Source organism: Oryza sativa, chromosome 1 (genome assembly GCF_034140825.1).
Source record: "Oryza sativa Japonica Group chromosome 1, ASM3414082v1".
NCBI classification, from domain to species: domain Eukaryota; kingdom Viridiplantae; phylum Streptophyta; class Magnoliopsida; order Poales; family Poaceae; genus Oryza; species Oryza sativa.
Window position 1 is genome coordinate 5,243,406 of NC_089035.1, and position 18,012 is coordinate 5,261,417.

The 18,012-nt window shown below is 44.6% G+C and overlaps 2 protein-coding genes and 1 long non-coding RNA gene across 9 annotated transcripts; 1 reads left to right on the plus strand and 2 right to left on the minus strand.

Moving 5' to 3' along the window:
- Nucleotides 1–1,876: 1,876 nt before the first annotated feature.
- Nucleotides 1,877–10,234, plus strand: LOC4327329 (cytochrome P450 90D2). Its single transcript, NM_001409071.1, is given in 8 exon segments — nucleotides 1,877–2,552; nucleotides 2,637–2,964; nucleotides 3,465–3,614; nucleotides 3,934–4,182; nucleotides 5,260–5,349; nucleotides 5,460–5,645; nucleotides 6,156–6,277; nucleotides 9,594–10,234. Coding segments are annotated over 8 exon segments (1,473 nt in total). The 5' UTR covers nucleotides 1,877–2,301; the 3' UTR covers nucleotides 9,691–10,234.
- Nucleotides 3,979–4,610, minus strand: LOC136354954 (uncharacterized). Its single transcript, XR_010738880.1, has 2 exons — nucleotides 4,302–4,610; nucleotides 3,979–4,196 (listed from the first exon to the last, which is right to left on the minus strand). It is a non-coding gene; the product is annotated as an uncharacterized lncRNA (long non-coding RNA).
- On the minus strand, nucleotides 8,875–16,873 carry LOC9268869 (DEAD-box ATP-dependent RNA helicase 20-like). 7 transcript variants are annotated; one of them, XR_010739159.1, is made up of 13 exons: nucleotides 16,608–16,826; nucleotides 16,268–16,509; nucleotides 15,270–15,449; nucleotides 15,010–15,171; nucleotides 14,645–14,799; nucleotides 14,245–14,337; nucleotides 14,063–14,148; nucleotides 13,750–13,976; nucleotides 13,442–13,675; nucleotides 13,143–13,294; nucleotides 12,582–12,611; nucleotides 11,490–11,600; nucleotides 8,875–9,220 (listed from the first exon to the last, which is right to left on the minus strand). XR_010739159.1 is itself a non-coding variant. In XM_066307217.1 (10 exons), the coding sequence occupies exons 1-10, from the start codon at nucleotides 16,661–16,663 to the stop codon at nucleotides 13,245–13,247; spliced, it is 1,485 nt and encodes a 494-aa protein (XP_066163314.1). In that variant the 5' UTR covers nucleotides 16,664–16,826; the 3' UTR covers nucleotides 12,936–13,244. The 7 variants fall into 7 exon arrangements, 2 of the variants coding, with proteins under 2 accessions (XP_066163314.1, NP_001411202.1); XR_010739158.1 differs by having other exon boundaries at nucleotides 12,582–12,685; XR_003241156.2 differs by lacking the exon at nucleotides 12,582–12,611.
- Between the last annotated feature and the right edge of the window lie 1,139 nt (nucleotides 16,874–18,012).

Here is an 18,012-nt window from a genome sequence, read left to right on the forward strand (position 1 = left end):
GCTCTTCTTAGTCCTTTAAGTTTTTGTTTTAATTCAAACTCATCCTTAGACCTACTTAGGAAGCCAGATAACTAAATATTATCAACATGTCTCGATTAAATGATCCTTTTACCCCTCGTTCATATATATAGAAAATAAAAAGGCTTACTATCAATACGGTGTAACTGTATGATGAAAACTCCTATAGATCTGACTATCATAAATACATCTAATAATTATATGATGCTATTTTTTTTAAAGAGTAAAGTGCACGGACGGTCCATAAACTTATATTGGTGTGTCACCTAGGTTCTTGAACTCTCAAAATGCATTTTTGGGTCTCTCAACTTGTCTCGGGTGTCATATAAGTCCAAACGGGCTCTAAACCGCTCCGTGTGCTGATGTGGCATGCCATGGTGGTGCCTACGTGTCAGTAGAACCCAACCCATATGTCAGTCACATATAGAAAAAAAATTAATAACATATTTTTCTCCTCTCTTTTTCATTTATTTTTCAAAATTAAAAACTTCCTTTTCTCCTCAATCTCCCCTCTTTTAAAATTTTATTTTTTATATGTGAGTGACATGTGGATCCCACAGACACATAAGCGTTAGCGTGGCATGCCACGTCATCTCACGAAGTGGGTTAGAACTCGTTTGGAGCTATATGATACCCGAGACAAACTGAGGGACCTAAAAATGCAATTTGAAAGTTCAGGGACTTAAGTGACACACCTGCATAAGTTTAGGGACCGCTGGTGCACTTCACTCAATTTGCACACAATGATTTTTTTTTCTATAAGTAATGCAAAGTAATTTATATTCTACGAAAGTAATTATGTATATGATACTATAGTTGTTAAAGCTCAACCCTTTGTATGAGCAGGTTAAGGTTGAAATAACGGGAAGCGTTTTATTCATTTTTATTCTCTTTTGTAGAGTATGTAATAATGTAAATTAAGGGTAAAAGGATATTTTTCTAATACAACCAATGACTAGGATCAGCCATTTGGCACACCAAGTGGTCCAAATGATGATTTAGGGCCTGTTTTAAACTACATTTTGGATTGGTTAAATCCTCGATTTTCGTTAGTCACTTAATATGAAAACTTTTTATATAGAAATTATTTTTTAAAAATCAAGTAAATCTAGTTTTTAAGTTTATAATAATTAATACTCCTGTACGCCTGATCATCCAAATTATGTTACTTGTTTTCTTTTCTGTACGCCTGATCATCCAAAACACAAACCACCTTGAAACGTACGCAGCCCTAAGCTAAAAACAAATATTTAAAGGATATGTGTGGATACAATAAAAAGATAAAACCGATCAAATTAAGTTTACTAGATTAGTTATTCACCCTTCATTCTTCATTAAACTTTGATAATGTAAGAGCTATTGGTAGTCAAATCAACATCATTACGAAGTAAGGATAGCTCAATTAGTTAGGTTTTTTTTAAAAAAAATCAACCTATCCTGATTTAAATCGTAGATTTGATATGAGTGCTCGTATTTATGGTTAATTTTTTTAGTGGTACCTGTTGATAAATAGGATGTGTGTATTTATAGGGACGAGTATGCGAACGTGTGTTTAGAAAAATTAAAACATCATCGACCAATAGTGTTGGGCAAACTCTAGGCCAGCAGTATGGTGGTGGTGACCGGTGCGCGGCAATGCACCCGTCTCTACTCCCCCACTTGGCCCCTTTTATGGGCGTGGGCCCTACGCGTGTGCGCACGAGGAGGTGAGGTGAGACTTAGAGAGAGAGAGATAGAAGGGACTCCTCTGCTCTGCTCTCCTCTCCTATATCCATCCATAATCCATTCCTCCCCGCCGTGGCCGTCACCGTCGCCCCTCGCCGGAGGACGACGACGAGACGAACACCAAGAGACTGTTCCACCATACGCAATCATTACACAGACGTGGGGACTATACTATACTATACTCCTATTTAGGTGCGGATCAACACTATAATCATCGGTGTTTAACTTTCGGTAAAACCTATAGCAAAATTGTTTATCTATATACTATAACATCATGTTCTAAGCATAATTAGCATATTATGACACCTATAAACACGTTATGACACCAACAAACCAATTTTCTGATCCACCACTGCTCCTATACTCCTATACTATACTGGAGTATTACTACCCCTTCCTCCTCGTGTACTTTGCACTTGCCAATTCCATTCCATTATTATATAATCCTCCCCTCCAAACCCATGCCCCTCCTCCTCCTCTCGTAACCTCGCTGCTGCACTGCACTTGCGTAGGAGCCTAGCTAGCTAGCTGCTGCAGGGGCTCGAGGGGTAGAAAAGGATGGTGTCGGCGGCCGCCGGTTGGGCGGCGCCGGCGTTTGCGGTCGCCGCCGTGGTTATTTGGGTGGTGCTGTGTAGTGAGCTCCTGCGGAGGCGGCGGCGTGGTGCAGGCAGCGGCAAGGGGGACGCGGCGGCGGCGGCGCGCCTCCCGCCGGGGAGCTTCGGGTGGCCAGTGGTGGGCGAGACGCTGGAGTTCGTGTCGTGCGCCTACTCGCCGCGCCCCGAGGCGTTCGTCGACAAGCGCCGGAAGCTGTAAGCCTAGCCACCTCCGCCGCCGCCGCCGTCCCGAGGCGTTCGGCTCTGACTGACGGGCATGGGTGTGCATGCATGGTGCAGGCACGGGAGCGCGGTGTTCAGGTCGCACCTGTTCGGGTCGGCGACGGTGGTGACGGCGGACGCGGAGGTGAGCCGGTTCGTGCTGCAGAGCGACGCGCGGGCGTTCGTGCCGTGGTACCCGCGGTCGCTGACGGAGCTGATGGGCAAGTCCTCCATCCTCCTCATCAACGGCGCGCTCCAGCGACGCGTCCACGGCCTCGTCGGCGCCTTCTTCAAGTCCTCCCACCTCAAGTCCCAGCTCACCGCCGACATGCGCCGCCGCCTCTCCCCCGCCCTCTCCTCCTTCCCCGACTCCTCCCTCCTCCACGTCCAGCACCTCGCCAAGTCGGTACGTCCTCCTTCTTCTCCCTCTCCGGCGAGCTCCTCGACGAGATAGAGTGGGTGGATGAATTGGAGGAGGAGCAGAGTGGGTGGGCGTGGGCGAGCGCCGGCGTGCGTGCACACGTGCGCGCCCGTGTCACCACATGGAAGTAACTTACACAAGGCCGGGAAAGGGAAGGCCCAAAAGGAGTGGGCCCAATCACACACACTCTCTCTCTCTCTCTCTCTCTCTCTCTCTCATCTCATATTCTGACTCTAGAGAGAGAGAGAGTGGCTCACCTCCATGTGGGCCCCACCCCATCGGAGTAGAGTTACCACTACCAGCAGCCGAAAATCCACGTTCCTGTTCGCCACCAGAGCGTGTGTTTGTGCACTCGTAAATGTTTATTTTTTCTCTGCGTATTCCTCTGGAAGAGATGCAAATACAGTCTTGAACATTTGTAATTTTTAGAGATGAGGATGGAACGAAATGTAATTGCAAGAAATGGTGATGAAATGCAAATGCAGGTGGTGTTCGAAATCCTGGTGAGGGGCCTGATCGGGCTGGAGGCAGGGGAGGAGATGCAGCAGCTGAAGCAGCAATTCCAGGAATTTATTGTCGGCCTCATGTCCCTCCCCATTAAGCTGCCTGGCACTAGGCTCTACAGATCACTCCAGGTACTCTCTCTCTCTCTCTCTCCCTCTCATCTAAGTTCTCTTTCTCTCTCTACCTGTAGTACTCCATGTAAACCTGCACTGCACCACACATTGATCTCTACTACTCTCTTCTGTCAGCCACTCTGTCTCTCCTTTATGTCTGATGTTGCTCAGCCCTACTCCATGCAGCATCAGCAGCAGCATGATCAGTGTCTCAGCTGCCATCACCATTAACCTCTCTTAATATGTTCTCTCTGTTTCACAATCTTGGATTAAATGTATACAATTGCACTCGATCCATTGCACATTTTTGACACATTATTGTGTGTGTGGTCATCAGGCCAAGAAGAAGATGGCGAGGCTGATACAGAGGATCATCCGGGAGAAGAGGGCAAGGAGGGCCGCCGCCTCGCCGCCGCGGGACGCCATCGACGTGCTCATCGGAGACGGCAGCGATGAGCTCACCGACGAGCTCATCTCCGACAACATGATCGACCTCATGATCCCCGCCGAGGACTCCGTCCCGGTGCTCATCACGCTCGCCGTCAAGTTCCTCAGCGAGTGCCCTCTCGCCCTGCACCAACTGGAAGTAAGCCTGTATACCTGAAACCTCTCTTACAACACAGTAAGCTCTTAATTGGATCAATACCTGCATATAATTAGATGCTAGAGATGAATCCTGAACAGAAAAGAAAAATAAAACCATACCCTAGGAAGTAATTAAGGATCCTCTGTTGCTGGGCATGGGCAGTCAGCAAAAAGGGTCCAGAACTGAAAAGAGTTGGATTTTCTTTCTTTTTTGTCTGAAAGGAACATGATCAACTATTCATTTTGTCAGAGCCATGTGTTGTGCATGATATACTACTATCACTATTGTCTACTACACACAATGGCAGAGGATCTGTGTCCCCAAACAAAAACTAGATCATAAAAAGCCTACGAATAAGGGAGAGATACGTAGGTGGGCAGAAGGGATCAGCAGCATATAAAGGGTTGTGCCAACCTTGGTCCATCCCTTTCTTGTTGGCATCTTAGAGCTATCATTATTATTTGTTATCTAATGTGCCATCTGAAAAGAAATACTACTACTACTTGTGTTTGGACCAATCTTTGCAAGATGACGTGCGTTGCATCATTGTCAATGTCAGGTCGGGTACATACATATCATTAGAACAGAGTCGCCTTCTCACAAAAGAAAAGGCTTACTATCATGATGTATCATCTACTTACATATCATTAGTTTGTGCTATTATGCGTTTTTTTTTTCTAACCGGCTATAAACGCATGTGCAAGGAATAGTTTTTTTGGTTGAAGTATGGAGGGTTTTTTATCAACTGGGGAAAAAAGAAGGTTACATAATTTGGCTATTTATTCTATGGAGATTAGAAGGCAGCAGTAATATTTCCTAGCTAGCATGTCCTATTACACCAGTAGCATTGTGTCATATGCTAGATTCCATTTACATCACTACAGTGCTAAGAAATTACTCGCGTGTCGACTGTGTTTCTGTTTTGATGCCATGTGAGCAATAAACTCATTGAAACCTCTGCATGTCTACCACTGTTAGAGAACATGCATATCGCGGCTGAAGATAAAATCCACCGTCAGTAATTACTTGTTGTAACAATGATGAATAATAACACCAATCACATTCTAATGCTACCAGGAGGAGAACATACAGCTCAAGAGGCGAAAAACCGACATGGGTGAGACCTTGCAATGGACAGACTACATGTCATTGTCATTCACACAACATGTAAGTATAGTTCATTAACACTGTAACATAAATTTCTATAGCTCAAAATCTACTGGCCCCGTGTGGTTTTTTTCCCATGACCCCATGCGATTTGGAAAATTGGAGTGTAGGTGATAACAGAGACGCTGCGGTTGGGCAACATCATCGGTGGGATCATGCGCAAGGCGGTGCGCGACGTCGAGGTGAAGGGGCACCTCATCCCCAAGGGGTGGTGCGTGTTTGTGTACTTCCGGTCAGTCCACCTCGATGATACGCTCTACGATGAGCCCTACAAGTTCAACCCATGGAGGTGGAAGGTAAGAAAGAGCCCCACATTTGGTAGAGATGTTCATCCAATTGCTACCCCTTTAGGCAACACCAGCATAATAAGGATTTGATGAGTGCGGTTTTGGTGGGACTCCTAACATGTGGGCTTACTTCTATATCAGTAATCTCATGATGGATTTGACATTGCCTTGTACTAACACTTAGTATTGCAGAAAATAACAGAGATTCCCTCAAAGTTGCATTAGTGATTGATATATACACCTAGGCAGAAGTCAATTGAATCTCCCAAAATAACTGGATTTGGTAGTTCTTTGAACTGGTAAATTCAGACAACATAAGCTTAAGCTGTCCAGGAAAGGAATACACACCCTTTTTTTCCCTCTATTGTGTACTTTGTGTAAGCTCTGAAAATGATATGCAAATAATTAATCTAGGCAAATGATGGTGCTGTACTACTGTTGAGGCATCCTATCATTATGATTTGATTTGGGAAGTCTAATAATGTGCTAATTGGTCAAGAAATCAATCAATCTCAACAGGAGAAGGACATGAGCAATGGCAGCTTCACTCCTTTTGGTGGTGGGCAGAGGCTGTGCCCAGGCCTGGATCTGGCCAGGCTGGAAGCTTCCATCTTCCTTCACCACTTGGTCACCAGCTTCAGGTATGGATCACCACATCTCAATCTTGGCCATTCTTAGTGCAGCCATTGATTCCAACTCCTTAGCTTTGTTTCATGATCACTTGGCAACAATAGCTTTTTTTTCTTTCTAGATAATGGAATACAAACTACAACTTTTGCATAATTTTCCATGATCGCTCGGCACCGATAGCATTTTTTTCTAGATAAAAGAATAAAAATCACGACCTCTACATCATATAATGAATGGAATAAAAATCACGGCCTTTGCATCATATAATGCACGCAACCGGGCACCAATGGCATGCATCTCATGTAGTCATGTCCCTATCATTTGGCCATGCCCTCTTCGCATGCACATTCATGTTCCTAGTAATAACTAATCTCTGTAGAACAATAGAAGAGCGGAACAGTAGATGAATTATGCGTTGATTGACAGAATAATTGTGGGGGGGTATATAGATCGGGTACGTACATGAGGATTTGAAGATCAAGCCGAATCTTTCCAGAGATAAAAAAAAAAGAAAAAAATTATGTCAGATAATAACTGGTCCTAATACGTCACTAGGGATAGCATCACGAGGCTTTCTCCCATGCTTATACCTCCTCTGTTATCATCTTCCTTGAGGGAGTGATCTTACTGTGCTTAAGGAGGTATCTAAAGCGGTGGTGAAGCCAGCGACATCGTCGAGCCCGGATAACTAATAGTGTTTTGTAGTGATCAATCCATTTTTACACGCGTCAACGGTGATTGGTAGTGGAGACGCCGACAGCGAAGCCTAGACGGTCGTTCGACCTGGAGCCGTCTCCACCTCTGATCGAAAGATATAGTATGGTATTTTCGCCTCTCACACTGGGAGATACAACTTTCGGCCTACAAAATCAACTTCTGGTTTTAAATCTAAGATATAGATTATTTCTAGATTCAAGCTTAGAAATTGTTTTTTTTAAGAGACAGAGATAGTACCAAATTCTATTTCTATAATTTTCTTAAATACAGTAAATTATTTCTTCTCGCGAGGAGGATTACACTGCGTAGGAACACTAGGTCATTTTTCATGTGAAAGAAAAAAATGGAAGCTACGAGGAAGACAAATAATTTCGGCGCGCGGGGCGAAAAAGAAGAAGATCAAGGAAGATACCCAAGGTGGGAGGTCGGTCCAGCCTCTATTGCGAATAGAGCGGGGTGTTGTTCCGCGCGTGGGGCCACACGTGCGCGCACATGCGGCGCATATCCATCCCTTCCCCCCCACACCCACATGTGTGCATGCATGCGGACTACGCCGCTGTACGCGTGCGTGGCTTACGGCGCCCGCTGCTACAGCTACAGCGCCCGCACGTGTCAGCTACCACGCCACGCCCTGCATGCCCACCGCCGCTGCACCTCCCCTTGAGACGTGGTCGCTGGGCGGTGGTGGGTCTCACATGTCAGTACGTCTTTCGTCAAAAAAAAAATTCAACTTTAATTTGTTTTTTTCATGGTCTCACAACCATGTAGCTTACCAATGCAAACAGACTAATCTAAAAAAAAAAAAATAAGCTTAGCTATAATGCACGCTTCGATTAAGCAATGTTACGATGCGTGTGCTTAGCTCAGGATAGTGCCTATATTGACACGAAAATATACTACATCCATATAAAAAAATATAAGCATTTTTTACTATAAATTTATATATTTATTCATATTTATAGCTAAAAATACTTATATTTTGGGTCGGAGCGAGTATCATATTTTGATTACCAGTCGTCCATCAGCTATGGAGTCTGTATAGGGCTACGTCCTACGTTCGGGAGGTAGAAAATATGGTGATTTATTTTATTTTTTTGCGGGGAAATATGGTGATTTATTAATATATGATTAATTAAGTATTAGTTAAAAACTTAAAGAATAGGTTAATATAAATTTAAAAATAATTTTTATATAAAAAATCGTATTGTTTAGTAGTTTAGAAAATGTGCCGGATCGGGTTGAGTTGGGAAAGGAGGCGGGAAGAAGCGTGGTGTAGTAATTGGCGAAGGGGGTAAGAAGGGGGAGACCGGAGACATGGGTGTGATGGTTAGGCAGCCGGAATGGGCTCTCTATCGACTCGAACAGTTGGATGAGATGAGACGAGATGGGTGACATGCGTGCGTGCATGCATACTTTGTGCCTTGTCCGGTCCGTGACTGAACTGAATCCCAGGAACGCGAATATAATACTGTAGCACGCACGCACGCACGCACGCATCCAGCTGATCTAGCCGGCCGAGATGTGCCACTTTGACCGGTCGTCAGACACGCTGCATCAATGTAGGAGCACGTGCCAGGGTATGGTCGCTGCATGCCTGCCTGCAAACAATACTATACTCCTCCCATAAACAAATCAAACTCCAACAAGAGAATCCGACTTGCTAGAAAAACATCATATCACTTTAAACAATGGAGATTGGAGAGTCCATCAGTCCAATGTGTTTTTCTGTCTTCTTTGACCATCTTCCAATTCCCCATTATGCTTGTGCTGACCTCTATCTAATTGATCCTAAGAGAAGCGTTTTGCAACATCTTGTAAAAAAGCAAATCACATAATATTACTCGTGCTTTATGTAGCTAAGCTACATTGGATCAGGATCCTCTGCAGTCAAAGTCACGTGACTTTGTCACTGACATTGTGGGTCCGATAATCATTGGGTCCACATGTCTTACAAAGACAATCCGGCTACATCATCATGCCAGTTTCCGTAATAAATTGACCAGTAATTTAGTACTATGGACTTTAGAACCTGGCACATGCATAGCACAGATTCATGCATGCGTGCACTGCATCTGCACGCATTTGCATTGGTTGCACAAGCAGCTAGCTGGCCTACATATAACATATTACTGTGTTATGCGAGCAACTGGCCACTGTCCACATGAAGCCAGTAAATCAACTATCAACATTGATAGTAGTAAAGCTCTTGTTCAGAGTTGCAGGCATATAGGTGCTCCCTGCATGGTTTGCTCAAACTTAAGATAGATGATACTACATTCTAAAAATGCAAGTATTTCTGGTATGTATCTGGACAAGATGGTTAGGACTCTAGCTATAACATAGAAAATGCTTATATTAGAATACACTTCATTCGTCTCAAAATATAAGGTATTTTGATCGGATATCGATCCCATCCGGTTAAATACCTTAAGTAGGGAGTGGCAGTGGCATCACCATCGATCATGTGTTATTGATAAATGATTATGATTATGAGATCTCTTATCTACAATCTCTTTCTGAATAATCGACCTGCTGATCCATCCATTGCATGCATGGTTGTTGCCTGACAAGGACATTGAAATGGACTGCTAATTGCTGCCATGGATGCAGGTGGGTGGCGGAGGAGGACCACATCGTCAACTTCCCCACCGTGCGGCTCAAGCGGGGCATGCCCATCAGGGTCACCGCCAAGGAGGACGACGACTAGCCACTAGCCACCACTACTACTATACCGATCACCATACTCAACTAGTAGAGGAGATCCATCAGATGCATGCATGGATCGATGCAGATCGGTCGGTCGAGTACGAGTAGCCCACACGAGTCGACACATGCATGCAACAAGCCAAGTTGCACACACCAAGATGCACATATATATCATCTATATGTCGATCTATACTGCTACCTACCTATATATATATATATATATATATATATATATATATATATATATATATATATATATATATATATCACACGTGTACTAGTACTACTCTAGCAAGGGATATGATCAGGAGGGGCAAGCTCTGAGCAATGGTCCCTGCAAGATGGCCAGTTGCTCTAGCCATTGATAGAGGTGCTTACGTATGGTGTAATTATACAGGAAGGGTAGGCCAGCATTAGCTAGGAGGCAGCTTTGTTAATTTAGCCAACATGTATTGATGTATAAGCTACTGATCGATTAATTAACAGTACTACTATTGTAGAACTACTGCTCATTGGCCTTTGATTTGATGCTGGTGCTCATACTATATTAGTGGTGACCACTCATACTATAGTAGGGTTAATATGTGTACATGGAGGCATTGGTCCACAAGGAGCAAGTGAAATGAATCAATGGGCACAGGAAAAGGGACCCTATGCAAGCAGCAAGCTGATAGGACTTTGACCACTGAGAAGCTGGGGGCCTGGGGCAGTGTGGTGCAGCTGCGGCTGCATGCATCTGCTTTGCTTTGGAGTGGGGGAAGGAAGAGAAGAAGAGATAAGCATATAGGGCCTAGAGAGAGAAATCCAGCATGGAACATACTGCACTGTAGTATACATACGAATACAGGACAGGAGAAAGAGAGAATGGACTGGTGAATTGAGTTTCCCTTGATGTAGCCCAGCTTTTTGTGTGATCTTTTCTGCAAGGTTCAGCTGCAGACTTGCAGGGGGGGTAAAAGCCACTGGATCCTTTTGGGAGATATGCCTTCATCATAAGGCTGATGGTTAAGGCACCACACAACAAATGAAGAGCAACCTAGGGGAACCAAACTCAGGTTGCCAAACATAAAACGTCGTGGCTAATGATTCGTCTCAAGAGTCAAGATCAGATCAGCTGCCCTACTTGTTTGTTTCCCTTTCTTGAGCTAGATTTTCCCGGCTTTGGAACATTTATACCACTGAACATGTATCACCGCCTTTGTCTTCCTCGTGTCAGATGCTATTGGAACCCTCATCTTCTCTCACGAGGATGATGGTAAGCATGATAGCTCGATGTCCTACGGCACGAAAATATGGGTGACCCAAGATCAAATAGCGGCAGCACAACGATCTAACATAATATCTGGACTGGACCTCCCTTCTGCAGTTCCTTCCAAGGTATGCCCAGTAGAGAGGCTAATGAGCCCAGCTTTTGGGGAGCAAGGGAGGCAGGCACGCACACACGCTTGCCCTGCCCTGCCTTTTCAATTAACTCTCATGTGGCCTAATGGTCCAATTACCATGGGCTCCTTACTTTCATTAACTCTCCTGTGGCATAATGGTCCAATTACCATGGACAAGCCTCCTCCGTTTATTTCTTTCTTTCCTCTGGCCCACCCGCATGTGTGCATGCTTGCCACCGTGCTTTTCTAAACTAAAGTTGCATAGGATCTCCCTCTTTTTTGGAAACCACTACATTTCCAAAACCGCGGCCATACATATCAACAGATGATTACAGAAAACATGCTAATATATGCAGCAGCAAGCTCAACTACACAAGCTTTAAACACCCCTCTCTTATTAGCATTATTGAATTCTTACCATATTGCCAAGCTGTACGGTTTGCAGCTACAGCTCTTGGACCACCAGAGAAGCCCTCCTAGCGAACCAAATGCATCCCCAGATTTATTGTAGCTCTGCTTCAAGACGGTCCTGCAACAGAATAGTACAATCGCAACAAAAAAATAATAATAATAATAATACGGCTCAACGTGACCACCACAGAACCAAAAGAACATCGAAATATCAAGCTGCAAAATTTTAGCATAGTTACTGGTTAATACACACAAATAATACATCAGGTCATGTGAACTAAGGCATGTACATGAACCAACAGATGGACTCAATAACATCAAAGCAGATAAGATGCTTAAAGTCCAAATCAGTCCACTAGCTAGACACAAAAATTCAATGATTTGTTCATAGCCATGATTTTAAGCCCCAAAAAACTACCCACCAGAAAAGCCTGAATAGTAGTGATGTCATGAAACATAGAATGAAAACTAGCAGATTTTGCAAAAAGTAGTTAAGGCGCAAACAGAATGCAAACTGTGGACCTACATTCAAAACAGATAGCCAATTGGCACTAAGAGTTACGGATTGATGTACCTATGGTGATAAGATTCATACAAATTGTGGATGTTAACAAAGTATTCATGGACCACACTGCAGCAAAAGGGTCTCTCTTCATAGAAACAAAATTCAGGTTTCTGGTTATCATCATATCATGCCAAATAACTCCAAATGACAGATGTATTAGATTTGCAACAGCAGCAAGGACCACAAATCCATTGTTCTGGCAGATCCTTGTTTACCATATTATCTTGGATTGGTACAGTAAAAAGCTGGTAAGAAGCTGAAGGCCGTACTAGCAAAGATGTGGATATATCAATAGCAGCCACTACAGAGGGAACCACACGCCCTACAGGGCCAGAAATTTCAGACTGCAATTTCACTCCAGGACATTGACTTATGATGCACAGCACAACTGACTATGGGACAAAGTTCCTAAACCCCCAGTCCCAGCGCACAGAGATGTTTCTCAAATACTGTAAATAACTGCAGGAATAGTATAGATACATATGAAGAGCATCCTATGTTCGGGAGAGAGCAAAAATTAAACTGTCTTCATACCAGCCGCACCGCATGGCCACACCAGACAGCCTACAGTTATTGTCACATGGCGATCATGAGCTGTTGGTTTGGCTTTCAGAACTCAGAAGGCAAGAAAAATCATACTGTCCAAGAAAGCCATTTCAGTTGATCACCACACAGCAGAGAACCAAAAGGAAGTGTAAATTGGGAAAAGGAGAAGATATGCAGAGTAGGCATATATTGTACAATGCTAAACAAAATAGTAGTGAAATTATGCCATCAGTGTTCAGGCAATCAAACCAAATTGCATGAAACCAAGGATTCATCAATGTCTGGTCAAAATCGGTACCACAAATATGATTAAATGATGGTCTAATTAACTATCTTTCTAAATGGAAATCAAAAGGGCTTCATATTAACATTAATGGATCCAAAGTATGAGTCGGCACACTGAAAAAAATATGATAGAGAAACCGTTCTAATAACTGTAAGCAAAATATTATATGCCAATGCCACAGTTTGAGCTATTGACACAGTGGATGAGAAGGACCCAGTCATATCTCATAAAAGGGGCATGGTGTTTAAGTTATATAAATCTACCTTTACCGATCATTAGTTAAAAGATTCAGTGAGCCAGAAATACACATAGCCATCCACAAAGAAAGGCCAAACATTGCTCTCTGCAATAACAACATATGAAAATCAGCTCCATGACCGGCCACCTCCATACCCTCTATATCTATCACGGTGGCCTGCAAAGATGTGACAATAGTCAGTCACATTCAGAATTTTCAAATTCTTAGGCAGCACTATAGGTGAAAAGAAAGTAGGCAGAAATCAGAATCTGTAAACTTGCTTCTACAATAATTTGAAAATAGTTAGATAAACAGAGAGCTTGCCTGAAGAAGGGGGTGGTGCACCACGACCCATATTAGCTAATTCAGGGCTGACCTTTTGTCCAGCTTCTTCTAGTATGTTGATCAGATCCTTGGCAAATCTGGCATTAGCAGCAGTGAAAAACGTGTAAGCTGTTCCTTTTGCTCCAGCTCTGCCAGTTCGACCAATGCGATGAACATAATCCTCCAATGATCCCGGAAAGTCATAGTTAATGACATATTTAACATCCTTAACATCTGTTTCCAGATATAAGTGGCATTAGTTTACAGAAATAAATATAATTCATCGATCTGGGAGGATTTTTGTATACCTAAGCCTCGAGCAGCCACATCAGTCGCTGTCATGATAGGGCTTTTCCCTGATTTAAATTCAGAAAGAACCCAATCCCTCTCAGCTTGGCTTTTGTCACCATGGATAGACAGAGCAGGCCAACCATCCATCCGAAGCTGTCTAGTGATTTGATCACATCCCTTCTTCGTGTCCATAAATATTAATATCCGGCTGCCATCCATTATATCCTCCAGTAGATTAACCAACCTTAACATCAAAGAATTTCATCATCAATGCATTCTGAATGAATCATTTCAGTGTGTAATGAAGAGAAAAGGTCACGCGGATCCTACTTATTGTACTTCTGACTCTCGGATAATATCTCCACATGTTGAGAAATGGCATGATTAGCTTTCAACTCCTCAGAACCAATTATGACCTGCAGCACAAAAAAAGCAATTGAGTTCACATGAAGCAGATACCGTAGTCTGCCATAAATTCATCTGCAAAATGATGCATTGGCAAAAATAACCACCTTGTATGGGTCGAAAAGAAAGTTCCTTGCTAGCTGTTCAACTTCCTTTGGCCAAGTAGCACTCCAATATAATGTTTGGCGATCTGGACGAATCTGAAAAGGCAGATGGTAATCCCTTAACACTATGTAAAACAATGTTGGTATGTTGTAGGCACGGTTCATGGAGGAAAACTCTGCCTATGGCTGGGCAGTGTTGGCTGCTAGGGATGAGAGGACTAGGTTGATGCAACAAACTTGGGGAGAGATTATAGGTTGATCTTCATCTGATTGATTACTAATGGATACATGCTACCCTTTCATTCTGTTGACAGTGTATAAGTAAAAGCATGTAACATGTAGCAAGCATAATTATTAGAAAATTGTTGAGAATGGAATAATAGATTCAGAAGAAGAGGCATACCTGAGAAACAATTTTCTTAATCTGAGGTTCAAAGCCCATATCCAGCATCCGGTCTGCCTCATCTAAAACAAGGTAAGTGACCCTCCGCAAATTTGTATGATGTGATTCTATCATATCAATCAGTCTTCCTGGCGTGGCTATAACAATTTCAACGCCTGGATGCAAACAGTGACAAATTAAACTAAATATACTACACAGGATGAATGTATCATTTAAGCTATAGATCAATAGGATGTCCTTTTGAACAGTGTCATTTCATTATTGACCAACTGAATGTCCTTCAAACATTGTTCATGACTTCATGCGTGCAGTACAAAAGATTCCTTCTGGTTGTTGAACTTCCTAGCATAAGAAAGAAAGAGAACCTTTTTGAAGATCGCGAACTTGAGGACCTTTTGGAACACCACCATATATGCAAGTACTTTTTATTTTTGATGACGCACCAAACTTAGTTGCCTCTTGCTGTATCTGCACAGCAAGTTCACGTGTAGGGGCTAACACCAGAACAATTGGACCATCGCCAGGTGCTTTAATAACACACGGAAAAATGTTAGTAGATTACCACAAAAGAAGTCCAGAATGTATCCAAGAAAATCGGTTAAGAAACATAAGCAACATTTCGCACCTAGAATCGGCTGAGCATTAACATGAACAATGGCAGGTAAAAGGTAAGCAAGTGTTTTCCCTGATCCTGTTTCAGCAATGCCAATAAGATCACGTCCCCTCAGTGCCATTGGCCAACCTTGAGACTGGATAGGAGTAGGTTCTACAAACCCAGCTTTTGTAATTTCTTGCAAAACATATTCTGCACAATGGAAGTTAAGTATCTTGGATCAGGAAATATAGAATGTAAGATGTCCAAGATTAAAAAAGAGCAAAATAATAAAGAATGTAGTTCAGAAGGTAAAGGGGCTCATAAATTATCAATGGCTCAAGTCCAAGAATGCAAGCAGAATAATCTTTGAAGAGCACAACAGATCTTAAATGAATAACAAGTGACATATTCATATCCTTTCCTCCTGATGAATGAATTGGCTGATGAAGTGATGATAATGGGATTTAATGAGAGGACCAACAAATCCTAATCGGAGTTCAAAGAAAACCAAATGATACTTTCACCATTTAGTGTTCAGCACTTGAGCTGGTTGCACATGTTATCGCTGTTGGCTGTTTTTCTTTGGAAAAATCATTTTACAACTGTTAATCATGGCCTAACTCCAGTTTCCAACCCTCAACTTCGAATAGTTCACCTTTTGACCATTGACTATTAGAACCACCTACTGTTTAACCTTTGGCCTCATTCTAGAGTGGTTCTGCAGTTACATGTCACTAATGTGACAATGTGGCTCAAGGTTGAAATAGTTTTGAGTATTTACAGCCAAAACAAATTCCGCCAAAGCAGAAATTGTGGTGTGAAATAACTGTTATGATACTTCAATTCTTTGATGATTCAATGTAGTTTACAACACAACCAGCTAACGAAACAAATAGACCTATACATTCCCCTCCTGAAGCACGTCCATCTAAATTCCAATTCCTCCTGGAGCACGTTCATCTAAATTGCATACATAGTACTATAGTAAGTGCAGGACAAGGGTAGCAGTAGCACGCAGCAAACGAAACCTGGGAATCCGACATCGCGGAACTCGCGCACTGGCTTGGGCACGTCGCGGCCCTCCACGGTGATCTCCCGGCGGCGCCGGTAGGCCTCCACCTCCTCCTCCGTCATGCCGGCCACGGAGGGGGACTCCACGTAGAAGTTCTTCTCGAACCGCGGCAGCCCATCCAGGTCAGCGGCCGCGGCCGCGGAGTCCGCCTTGCTCGTCGGGGCGAACGCCCTCGTCCCGCCCCCGAACGCCCCTTCGCTGCAACCAAACCCCAACCCAACCCAACGAGCAATCAGAACCCCCAACACTTAGGGCTTAGGGTTTAGAAATCAAAACCACGGTGGTGGAGCGGTTACCTGCGGCGGTCGCGGTACGAGCCGGGGTCCGCGGCGCGGCCGTCGAAGCGGCTCATGGCGGCGGCGGCGGTCGCCGGCGACGAGAGGGAGGCGGGGGGTGCGGCTAGGGTTTAGGGCGGGGCGCACGTGGCCGGAGAGTTTGGTGGGTTCTAGAAGAAGAAGCGAAGCAAACGGAGGACGCGAATCGAATTTGGAGGATTTGGATTTGGAGGGCATTTCAGTGGCGGCGAGTTCAAGCGGAGGGGAAAAGTGTGGGGAGAACTGATGGAGCCTATGACGTCGAAAACGTACTCTGAAAAAGCACAAAACCCACCAGAAAAACGTAATACTCCCTGTGTCTTGGTGTTTTTTTTTTCAAAATATTGTTTTCTTCGCTTCTTAAAACGGCTCAAGATGGGGAAAACGAACTTTTGATTGAGCCGCGGTCGATTTTAATTAAATTTAGACCTAGATAAATGGTTTATGGGTTTCTTCATCTTCCTTCTTTAATTATTTTTCAGCCTTTTGACTTTGGACTGATAACAGTAGAATTGAAAAACTACGAATTACCCCCCCAACTATCATGATCGACCGAATTACCCCCCGAACCATAAAACCGGACATTTTTTAATCCCAACTATGCAAACCGGACGAATTACCCCCCTCGACCCAATTCGCGGTGGTTTTAGTAAACGTGGGAGTACAGTCAGCAATTCTTTTAATATAAAATCAGTGGGCCCACCTGTCAGTTCGCCACCCCTCTATCTCTCTATCCCCAATCCCCCCCCTCTCTCTCTTCTCCCTCCCCTCACCAGCTCACCAGCATGGCAGCATTGAGAATGGCGACGGAGGAGTGGAGGGCGATGCTCGGGCGCTGGCGGTGGCGCGCGGAGGCGGAGGTTGCTCGGACGCCGATGGCGCACTCGTGCAACCAGCAACGAAGGCGGAAGCGAAGGCGAGTAGCGGCACGCACGGGGCGGCCATGGCGGAGAGGCGATCATACCACCTGTCATACCTCCTCCCCCCTCTCTCTCTCAGGCATAAAGCTCGCACAGCGGTCGGCGTGTGGGCGCCGGTGGCGCGCGTCAGACGGGCAGTCGGCGTGCGGGCGGTGGTGGAGTGCGGGGAGGACGCGGCAGCGGCGGGCGGCGTCGAGGAGGGTGTTGGAGGACGAGGGCGGCAGGACAGCGGTAGGGGCGGATGGAGCTTGGGGGCGGCGGGCGGTGGCGGAGGCCGCTCAGGGCATCGAGGACAGCGGCGGACAGCAGTGGAACGACGGCGAGCGAGGGAGGTAGGACGGCGGCGAGGACAGATGTAGCTTGGGGTGGTAGGATGGCGACGGGCGATGGTGGAGGCCGCTCGGGGCGTCGAGGACGGCGAGGCTGAGGCAGCTCGGGGATGGGCGGCGGACCGCGGACTCACTGCC

Coding starts and splice junctions, on each gene's coding strand:
- LOC9268869 (XM_066307217.1), bottom strand. CDS start 16,663: ATGAGCCGCTTCGACGGCCGCGCCGCGGACCCCGGCTCGTACCGCGAC. Junction 14,338..14,644: donor TTAAGAAAATTGTTTCTCAG/GTATGCCTCTTC, acceptor CTGCCTTTTCAG/ATTCGTCCAGATCGCCAAAC. Junction 14,149..14,244: donor TTCTTTTCGACCCATACAAG/GTGGTTATTTTT, acceptor TTTGTGCTGCAG/GTCATAATTGGTTCTGAGGA.